Here is an 11,121-nt window from a genome sequence, read left to right as displayed (position 1 = left end):
CCCCCCCCCCCCGTCCAGGGTACTTTGTTAATAATACTTCGTTGTGCCGGAATAACGAGCCCGTTTATTAGTATCGACTTATCTCGCCAACGGAGTAAGAGCCGGCGACGCTCTCCTTAAAAAGCGACCCGTCGCGGCTCCGGCGCTTGTTTACCGGTGCATTTTTATACGCGGCAATTTTCCGCGTGGCTCAGCACCGTACGCCATCGTCTTTCCATTTTCCAAGTATTTTCATAACCACGCGCGCCTTTTCTCCGTAAATGGCGCCCTTACGTTTCCAACGGTACTTACGGACCGTTACTTTTACACCCCGAGACCTGCCGCCGGGACGCCGTTCTCCCCCCTTTTCCTCTTCCCTCCTCTTTTCGTCGTTTCGTGTCTTATTTCGCTGTCTCTTGTTACGGCCCGGCGAGTGAGTTTAAGGTCGCATTCGCTAAAAGGCTCCCTCGATTATTTACGCGCTCATTCAATTATTCAGCGCGCGACACCGCGACCACGTGGACCTCGGCGTCTGTCGTGCAACTATCCGATGGCCCTTCCGTGTTATAGTCGCCGAAAGCGCTTCCGATTACTTTTAAATCGGACTCTTTTATTAACAGCTCCCGGGGAGCTGTTCCCTTTTCGCGAGCGCAACGTGAAAAATACACGAGTTAATCGCGATCCTTAATCGGAAGATCGTTGGATCTCGTATTCGCGCGTTGCGACGCGCATCGCCACCTCTTCAGCCGTCCGCTGGACCGCAATTTTCTGTTTACAGTCGAATCGTGTCCCTCCGAAGACGTTTCTCGGGATTCGCTTCCCGAGAATCACTTTCCGCTTCCGCAAAATGACGACGTCGGCGGCAGATCAAAGGGTACATTTTACGAAATAATACATCGATATCCACGTTTCAGTCGGTATTGGGTATTTTTGCTCTCGCGTCGGAATCTTTCTTCCCTTATTTTGGCAATATAATTGTTTCCCCGTTCGTTTCATACGATTTGTCGACGATGAACGAGTCTCGGGCCAATCAGGCGCGAGGCAAGAGGAATTCAATCCCGTTTTGAGTAATTTGCATTCCTTATCGTCGGTACGCTACTTCTTTCATGTGATCGGCGTTATTACACATACACACACACTGCTGTTCAGACGGTCCACAAACTCGGCTCGCGTTTTGCTCGTATTCGCGCGAGGACAAGGTCATTGAAACCGCCGGTACACATACGTTCGATACACCGCTGCTTGCGACATAAACCTCAGCTCGTTCGAGCTCATCTTCCGCCGGTCGTTTCGTCACGCGCGCGGATTTTACGGATCGGAGAGAGAGAGAGGAGGTGTATCGTCGACGAATCGCCGGCTATTGCGCGAACGCCGTCGTCGACGGCGGACTACACAAAGAACGCTTTATCGCGGACAATAATGACGGGCGAGATGCTCGCGAGGACACGCGGTAACATTATCTTCCGTCCCGGAGCTTGCAGTTAAAACAACATCGTTGCATCGCGAAATATTCGCCCGTGCCGTGTTCGCTCGCTCGCAGCGTTCGCGATTAAATTTCCATGGCGTGTCGTACTACTACCACCCTCCCCCTCCCCATACTGCTCTTCTACACCTCCCCGTGGACGCGCGAGCTGAATACGAGACTCGTTTACGTACTGGTGGCGTACGGAATTATTTCCTCCCGTGAAATTGATAAAATCTCGGGTTTTTGAATCAAATCACGGGTAACTTTAATTGTAACAGGGTGATTGTTTTATCTCGTCGTGTAATCGTTAAAAGCGCTATATATATGTGTGTGTGTGTGTGTGTGTCGCGTTTGCTGCATCTCCCGAAGCGCATTCGTTATTTTCTTATCATGTTTTCGACCTCGCACCGCGATCCGCGTTCTTCATCGCGGCAAAAAAAACGAAAACTGAGTGCACAGGGTAACACGAGGGAGGAGGGAAAGAGAGAGACAGAAAAAGAGAGAACGATGGGAAGACGGAGGTTTGAACTTCCGACGAAGTCGAATTTCAAACTCTCATCATCGCGAGTTTCAAATTTATTCAATAAATTCCCGCCTCCCGCGGAAAAAGCGATGGTACTCGCGTTACCACGTTTACCACCATCGCCGCTCCGGTTGCGCATTCGATTCGACTAAACGAAAACCGAAGACTTCCGGTTAACCCGCTCGAGGAAGGAAGTCGTCCTCATTGGCGCGCGCATTCCTCAAGTTACCTCACGGCGGCGCGCGTTTATCGCGATATCGCGATGCGATTATGAATCATTCGCCGCCGGCACGTAGACAGGTAGACGTTCCTTCTTGATCGCCGGTGTGTGCTCCTTTAATATCGCGGATGGCCGGAAGCGTCGGAAACGCGGTAGGAACGAACGAACGTACGAGCGTGAACAGTTCGCGTGATCCTAGAACCGGCGAGGGACGCCCGCTATTTTTCTCTCTGTCTCGACCCAACAGGGTGCGTGTGGCCGCCGGGGGGATAAAAACGAAACATTTACGAGAGGGTGGAGTGGAAGGATCGACGGAGTCTTCCTCTCTCCGCGTATCCCATATCCCTATCTACCTGCCTACCCGTCCGCCTCTTCACCCGCAAACCCTACGATTTGCGTAAACACACTCTAATTTATGGGGGTTCCCACCCCCATCGGTGGTTGGCACCCTCGCGATTTACGGCCCCCTTCCCCGCGTAGTCCGGGAGATTAGGCTCGTCCTAGCTGATCGCCCTTCTATCTTTCCCTTCTCCTTCTCTCTCTCTCTTTCTCTCTCTGTTTCTTCTTGTCTCTTTCTTCAGATCTTCCGATGTCCTCGCTCCGTTATAACGACAGAGCGGCGGAGCGTTTCGAGGCGCGATTATTACTTTATCTCAATCTTTGTTGCCGTCTCCTCGGGCGATACGCGGCGCCGAAGACGTCATTGAGATCCGGAGGAAACATTTTCTCCTCCCTGTCCCCTGTATCTCTCTCTCTCTCTCTCTCTCCCCCCCCCTTCCCTCTGTTTTGTTTTCTTTCCTCTCGGCCGCGGGAGATCGAGTTTTACGATTTTACCATCGCACGAAGCTACCCGCGGTACCCGCCCCTTTATCTCCCCACCGGGTAATTCGCAAATGGAATAACGTCCCTCGTGAACAAAGAACGGGCAGATCCGGCACGTTCCCGTGTCGCATTGTCTGAGATTTTTCGGGCGATAGCAATAGTCCCGCGGTTTCCGCATGAATTCATTCTGGAGAGGCAGAGAAAGAGAGAGAGAGAGAAAGAGAGAAAAACACGCGCGCCTTCTCTCTCTCTCTCTCTCTCTCTCTCCTTTTCTTTGGTTCGCCGGATTGTTTTGATCGGAAGTGAAGAGGCGTCATAGGTAATGAGAGAGATCGGGGACGTAGATCGGACGATTCTTAACCCGGCCGGCGAAACCGGCGGAATGAAAAGAACCGAATTAACCTTAGGGCCCGGCAGCCGAGCGGGGGTTCCGTTGGAAAATAGGTGCCTGTAAAACTGCGTTATCATATGAAGGGCTACGAGAAAGTATCTCGAGAGAGAGAGAAAGAGAGAATACGAGATTAATTTCCACGCGCACAAAACAAATAACGAATAACAAACGAGGAATATTAAAACTTCATCCACATTCCATTCACGGATGAAGAGGCGCTTATCAATAAGCACTTTGCTCGCTACTGTAAATATGGCGAATAAAAGACAGGCTAATCGAGCCGTGTAATCGAGAGAGACACGTGAAAGAGAATTATTACTTTCCCGAACGATTCGCTCATGATGCATTATTGTTGCACAATTACGTTCTGCGCACACACGACGCGTTCGATTCCCGTCTAGCCGGCAGTCGCGTTCAGTTACGGAGCGAAGCAGCGCGACCAGCCATTTCGTGTCGAGAAGAGAACAGACATCTCACGAGAGGCGCACGCGTTCAGATCATCTCTTCTGATAACACAAATAGCATATATATTTTTTCTCCCGCAATCTCTCTCTCTCTCTCTCTCTCTCTCACGTCACATCTGTCCAGCGCGAGTCGGTCGAAGAAAGTGTTTCGCCATCGACTTGTGCACGCGATTGCGAAACACGTGCGACGAAAATGCTCGACACTCGGCGCGGCTATACCTATCGGCAGTACGGCATTATATCGAACCTACCTCGCCGTCCTCCTTGCAGTCGCAGGTCAGCCTGCCGTAGTGGTCGCAGGAGCAGGGCGGATAGTCGCACCTACTGGTGCTGGAGTTGGTCAGGACGCCCTTCAGCAAGCTGCTCCAAAAGAGTCCTAAGATCGCGCTGCCTAACACATATTTCGTTGCTCCCATTTTGCGCCTCTCGCTCGGCCCCTCTCCCCCTCTCTCTCCTCCCGCCATGCGCGCTCCGAGTCTCCTCTCCTCCTTCTTCTTTCTCTTCCTCTTCTTTCTCCTCCTCTTCTTGATCACCGACCGCGTTTTATACCGAGCCAGCGAGTTCTGAGTCGAGCCGACCGCGAGGCCGTCTCGACATGCCGGTGCTTTGAACCACCGGCGGAGCGCTTTCAATTTTTGCGCAAGGGTCGCCCTTAAACTCGTGCAATTAAACGCCGACTAATCGCGTACGATTTATCACGCTCTCTCACCACTCACGAAGAGCTGTCTCGACCACGTGGACACGTGACGTACGCCACGCAACATTACGTGGTTCTGACTCGGTCATGATACGCCCCGCCTCTTTTCTCTCTCTCTCTCTCTCTCTCTCGATGATGACGATGACGATCGTTCGGCGTATCCTTGAGGTCCGTCGTCGAACCGTCGCCAAAGAGGTTCTACCACAACGCTCGTTCGGACGCAACGCTTTCTCGGTGGGAGGACGGCGCGATCCAATTTCGTCGGTGACAACGCGCAATGTTCTCGAACATCGCGCCGTCTCGCCCGCACGTCCCTGTTACTCTTCGCCCTCTCGGTCCGCTGGAAGAAGCGATTGTCCGTCTGCAAGGATAGAAAAATTAGAAAATCCTGCGGTCCTCCTGCACTCTCCCCTCCTCCCTTTTTTCTTCCTTCTTTCTCTCTCCTTTCCTCTCCGCGAGACCTCCAACCTTTCGAATATCAATCGGCGATGCGCACCGATCTGTACTAACGACGTGTATCCGCGCGGAAAACGCTTCTATTGTTCATCCGATGAGCCTCCCTGTACACGCAACAATTTTATTAGTAATTATCGGTGATTGTTTGAATATTCTCGCGAAGAAATAATAACGAGCGGAATTCATTGCCGCGAAAATCGCGTTCCCACGCGCGTTCGACGGCCTGCCGAGGGAACACGCGATGTGTCTCGCTCGACGATGCTGAATGATAACGAATTTTCCCTTCTCCCTTCCGCACTCTACGAAGTGATAAGCGTTACAAGACGTTATCGCTTCCCATCGTGGGCGCGCAATAACGGACAAACCGTTGAAAGTGGCCGGGCGATACCGGCCTGCGTCAACGACAGCGTCGCAATATCCGATGATGATAATCCGCGATCTGCCACTCGGTTGCTCTCCCACTGTACACCATCGCGTGACTAATCGTGTCTACATTCCTGCGTTATCAAAGTGCTCTCGCTCAACATGACGTGGTTCTGTTTATCGTGCTAATATGTCAACCGTTACCGTAAACTTTTTGCGTTAGCGTTCACCGAACGCGTTCCACTCTCCCGCTCGCTCGCGATCGTTTAACTCAGACCCGACGTGGAAATCGTCTTGTTTGTTAACAGCCGAATTCTCCCGGCGAGTTATGAAAGTAGGTCTGAAGTTACATCGCAAAGATGCAAAGCGACATTCGCGCGAGCGACGTGAAATCGAAGACCGATGTTAGTTTCGTGCCGTCTCCTTCCGATCGGCCTTTCGGAATCTGAAGAAACAGTCGGGTGACGATAAACTCGGGTAAAATTATTATTTACATGTAACAGAACAATATGATTAATGTGCGCACGTGTACGCGCGGATCCGAGAAATTCGGAAATATGTTTTAACGGTAAATGAAAACTGTCAACCAAGTTCATGGTTAATTGTCAACTCTCGGTCGCTTTTGTTCGATTACGAACTTAACTCCCGGCGGCGACAGTGACAGGCGCACAGCGGTGTTGTTTTGTTTCCAACTTGCGCACGGTTATTAGTCACCTTCGAGTACTAACGGTAAATAGTACTTATAACTCGGGGAAACTATCGCCGTAGATAGCCAATGAACCGTGTCTTAGATATCTTCCTTTTTCGCCGAAACAAAGTTTGGTCTACTTGATAGTAAAGAAAAGAAAAAAGAAGGAATGGCACGGTGGGAACGGGCAGGATCGATAAACGTGAAAAGAGCATCGTGAATGAAAGGTAGTCTCGCTCAAAGGACTCGGGAAGAATTTCCCTCTGCGAGTCCTTCCAAACGGTCACTCGAAATTTCTTCCGGTTCGTTTTTCATTCGTCTCCCTGTGTCTACCTCTCTCTCTCTCTCTTAGTTTCTCGCTCTACTTTCAGTAAAGATACCTCGCTATTAACACGATGCTTCGCCAAGCTAATTGCTCGTTGGGTTAATTGGAATAATCGCAAAAAATTAAACGACCTTAACGTTAAAACTCGGTGAAAAGAGACAACGCGTTTACGTATCGTTGTCTGAATTCGTAATTTCTCGATTATTGATCAAATTATGGCTTGTAACTTTTTCAGATTCGCGCCAATTGCATGTATTAGTTACGTAGATTGCATTTGTTGCTCTCATCTCACGTGAGCTGTATCTTAGCTCAAATTATACGAAGCAATAAGATTGAAAATTTCTCGGCGTATTCCTTAATTCTTCATATATTTCGTCTGTTCCACACGAACGTTTCGCGACGTTTCCCTGCGTGATTCTCCACATTTGTCACGTTTCAAGTTCGTTCTCGTCTCTTAGCTCACTTCCCTCCCATTATTACCGTACATTTTCACTGAAACGGGGATAACGTCAACTCGTGAGAATCCCGCATACACACATACACACACACACACTGCTGCATTGATCATTTTCAATTAACGACTATTCATTGCTGCTCGTTGCTACGATCGATGGCGCAAGCAGGTGCGCGCGATTAATTGACCGGCGGGTCACATTGACGTCGGTTCTCGCGGCATAACTAACGAATGGCCGCAGCAGCGGGCAGAAGGAAGTAATGCAGTTGCGGAGTGTACGCGTCGAAATAAAAAAAAAAAAAGGGAGAAAGAGAGAGACGGAATAGAATGAAAGAAAAAAGAAGCGCGGAAAGAGGAAGCGCCGCAGTTCGATAACGGAATTGACACGGCGGATAGGACGAAGGGCGCGCAAAAACGCGAATTACTTCGGCCGGACGTCGGTGAATTCGCGCTGTCGGACGATTAAACGGCCAGTCTGATTTACACCTCGTTAATGGATACTCGTAGATATTCGAGGCCGAAACTCCGTTGAACTCGTGTATTTGCCGTTCCAGAAACATCCCCGATGTCTCTCTCTCTCTGTTCTCTTTGACACGCGACAAGACGATTGGTTAGAGACGCGATGGGGTATGCAGTAGTAAATCGTTTCCGATTACGTGACTCTTCCTCCCCGTCCGTAACACCTCGTCGATTCGCCGACATATGTACACGCGGCACGACTTCTCGCGCTCCAGCTGTACGCGACTCTGTCGGAATACTGTACGCGATTCCTCGCGGCTGCATGCAATTTGAAGAGGCGAGGGAGAAGGGAGAGAAAGAGGGAGAGCAATGACGATCTTGGGCGAGTTTCCGAGGCGTTCGCCTTTATTCCTGCCGCGCGCAACCGTCTTATCTTCCTATCCGCTTTATCGCCGCGACTTGTAAGAATTGTCTGCGCCCTCCCGGGAAAGCGTTCGCAGTTTTCAGACGGCGATAACGATAAACGAGGCCGGCCCGAGGGGAGGGAAGGGAAGAACATCGAGAGCCACCCAAATCCGCCCCGGAGCTCCCGAGGGAAATAATTTTTTCGTAAGCAGTGATTATATATATATAAGGTCGGGCATGTTAGGGTCCGTTCGAGCGACCTCGGGACGAGGGTTAATCTCCGGCGATGATTTGACAGCGGTTTCGCTCGATCCCTCGCGTCTCCAATTTGTCAGCGACGTTGTTGCGAGAGTCGTTAACGTTCAACCTTCGAAGCCCGCGTATTCGTCATCGCCGACCGCAGACCGAACCGTCGTTCGCGTCGATCGTTGAGGCCGATAATCTCGAGATCGGGAAATAGGTCGTCGGCCGAAATTTACAGGTCAAGTCGTCCGACGTTAATAAACGATAATGCGACTTATTGTATCACGCGACTGCTACCGCGTCCCATTCACGAAGATCCGCGCGGATACGGCGAGAGCTGCAAAAACGGTAGAGACGGCGACTTCTTGTGTGCGCGCGGGGATTAATTTAATACGAGCGTCTCCGCTAAATACCCGAGTACATTCGGTAGCTACGTATCGATTACAGCGTGTGCATTATTTCGCGTAACACCTCGTATAACGAGGAAGCAGTCAGCCGATTTTCATTTCGCTGACCCGCCCCGACCCTCCGCACGCGTATTTGTGAACACGATACGAATAAAGTCGACTGTCATTAGAGAGGCGAGCACGCGCGCGTAATGCGCGGTTGACGAATTAATGCGGTATTGTAGGGGGGAGAATACACGCGTTCCGAACCGCGTCGATTATTAATAAGCTTTCCGCCATTGTCACATTCGGTTAATTCAACCGGCGGAGCGTTCGAGTGTATTCGGGTCGCGCAATTTCGAGGGCCGCGCGCGGCCACATTTCCAAGTTTTATCGTCAAAACTCCCGTTCGTTCCGACGCTGCGGTTTTTCCGCGATTTCCGCCGATAATCAGAAATAGAATAGGCGCATCTGCGCGAATCACCGATTGATCCCGCGTCCCGGCCGGATAAAATGATATCTCTGAAAACGCGAACGGCAGCGGCTGATTTCAACGATCGAAGTCGAACGATTCCCGCGGCCGATCGTCTCGTCGGTGCGCTTGCCTTCCGCATTCGTATTCATCGACCTCGAATGCCTGAGATTTTTCACGATGAACCGTCGATCTTCGATCAGTCACTCGACCTCTGTTTTCGCTGTTTTCGAGCGAAGCTGCAACGTCTCTCGCTCGCTCGCGTCGGCCGCTGAATCGTTCGTCCCGCGAAAAACACAATCGCGCGCGTGTCAAGAGATACGGCGTCAATGCGACGGTCCGATGACTTTGTTTGAATAGGACATCGGCGCGAAAATGTTGCGCCGTGCTTGCTCATTTCCACGTTTGTTACGATAACGAATGCCAGTGCTGCGCGCGCGAAATATTGGTTCCGCTTGTTATCGATACCACGGTTTTAACGCGCGGCACGACTGGTATCGCAAGGCGTCGCCGATAACCTACATTACAGAGAACACGCTCGACCGCCTTTCCCGAACGACACATTTTTCCCTCGCCTTCTCCAAACAATTCGTCGCGCGCGACCCGCGAGACCCGCGAGACGAATTCTTCCTGTTCGACGAACGACCGGTGATTTCACGTGGATACGTTATCGCAGGGAAAGCTCCAAATTCGATTCTCTCCATCCAGCTGTACTTCGCACCGCACGCTCCGAGAGAATAACAATCGGGAAATATCGCAGTGTTTTCGAATCAAAGGGACATCGTGTCTTAAGGCGAGCGGGTCGACAAAAATCGGGCGATCCAACGTCCACCGGTGGGAAACGGGCGCGTCGGTGACGTCAGCGCGATGCCCCGGTTAGTCGGCCGATCTGGAGCGAGCCGCTTTTTCGCCTTATCCGCGATCGAGCTTTTCCGTCGGGAGGCGCGCAATATCTTTCGACGTTCTCGGTTTAATCCAGGTGCAGCGCATAACTTACGCCGCACGTGCGGCCCTGCGCCCCGTAACTCAAGCAACGTTATGTATGCAACGTCGGAGAGAGAGGGGGAGAGAGAGAGAGAGAGAGAGAGCAACGCCGGGCGGAATGTTTAGTCTCGCGGCATTGTTTTCAATTTCGAGATAACAGCAACCGGGGGAAGGGCAAGCTACACGAGCGAGAGAGACAGGGAGATTGCAAGAGAAAAAGGGTTCCTCCGACATTTGTTGCACCCATGAGCCCTTGGAGAAGAGCGAATGAGAATTTTTTTCCCCCTCGGAATTTCGCCGCGTGCGTTTCGCGATCCAGTTTCAAATACCGCAAGCTCTCCCCCTCTCTCGAGACGCGTGTGCACTCTCTCGCTCGCTCAAAAGCTTCGCTCTTTTTTCACGATTAGATCCGCTCGCTGGATGCGAGAGACAACGCGTTTACGACGCTATGTCCTCAAAAGCGGATGAGGAGAGAGAGAGAGAGAGAGAGAGGAAACGCGCGATACGGCGAATCTCGCCATCCGACCGGCTGCTGGAATCCCGGCGGCGGCGAATTGACACGTCCCGACGAGCGTAATGCCGACAATTAAGCGTCTTTCGCGTGACGACGATTCTTTCTCACCGAGGAGGGCCGTCAGTGGTGAGAAACGAGCGATTAATCGACCCTACAGCTGGCGCGCCGGCGGTAAGAGATAGAGTGCGCCCGCACCATGCCACGTGGGAAATCAAGTATTACGGTCGCGACGAGAGAGATTCATCCGTCCGTCTGTCCGACCGAACCTTTCCTCTCTCTGTCTCTCTCAGCGCGATCGCGTGGAATAAACTCCGACGGCGTGGCGGCTGCGACGCGGCGGTCGTCGCGCGACGGCCAAGCAGAATTTCTCTCGTCGTCGTCGCCGGTGGTCGCGATCGGCCGTCGATCGAACAACCGCTTCACGGTTCAATGCCGTGGATCGACCCGAGCCTCGGGTTTTACGATCCCGCCGCGGGAGAGTTATTTATTCGCGGTTTCTCGATGCGAAAACGGCTCGGTGATGCAGCTGCCTCGTGACGCCGATCGTTACGCAACGATCGTCGCGAGGGGACGCGTGTGCCTGGCGATCCTTCGCGTGAGGATCGAGGAGGAAACGAGATAAAGAGAGAGAGAGAGAGAGAGAGAAGACGATTTTCATATTCGAGGAACGGTGGTCGCGCATTCCTCCTTCGTGAATCGTAGCGCGGATCCGTGTTTGACGTCGTTGATTTTGCCGTTTTGGGTGTTCCGCTGTTTTCCGACGATCGTGTATATTTCTCTGATTTTCTATTCCATCTAATGGGGAGGGGGG

General features: G+C 51.8%; 2 protein-coding genes across 11 annotated transcripts in view; one reads left to right on the top strand and one right to left on the bottom strand.

Moving 5' to 3' along the window:
• LOC106745457 (E3 ubiquitin-protein ligase MYCBP2) overlaps positions 1–11,121 on the top strand; it is a 232,053-nt gene that overhangs the window by 17,502 nt on the left and 203,430 nt on the right. The gene's annotated exons all lie outside the window — the stretch shown is intronic.
• The window catches only part of LOC106745459, a 17,761-nt gene that overhangs the window by 6,370 nt on the left and 270 nt on the right, over positions 1–11,121 (bottom strand). For 2 of the 4 annotated variants that reach the window (XM_014621073.1, XM_014621072.1), the window contains exon 2: positions 4,116–4,922. In XM_014621073.1, the coding sequence (XP_014476559.1) occupies positions 4,116–4,328 (213 nt within the window). In that variant the 5' untranslated portion in view covers positions 4,329–4,922. Of the gene's footprint in view, positions 1–4,115; positions 4,923–7,272; positions 7,324–7,503; positions 11,095–11,121 lie in introns of those variants that run through there. The other 2 variants (XM_014621075.1, XM_014621074.1) reach the window with 2 other exon arrangements.

This window comes from Dinoponera quadriceps, unplaced genomic scaffold (genome assembly GCF_001313825.1).
Source record: "Dinoponera quadriceps isolate SergipeBrazil2010 unplaced genomic scaffold, ASM131382v1 scaffold1280, whole genome shotgun sequence".
Lineage (NCBI taxonomy): Eukaryota > Metazoa > Arthropoda > Insecta > Hymenoptera > Formicidae > Dinoponera > Dinoponera quadriceps.
Note: the sequence above shows the minus strand (reverse complement) of the source record. Positions and strands in the feature narration are given on the sequence as shown.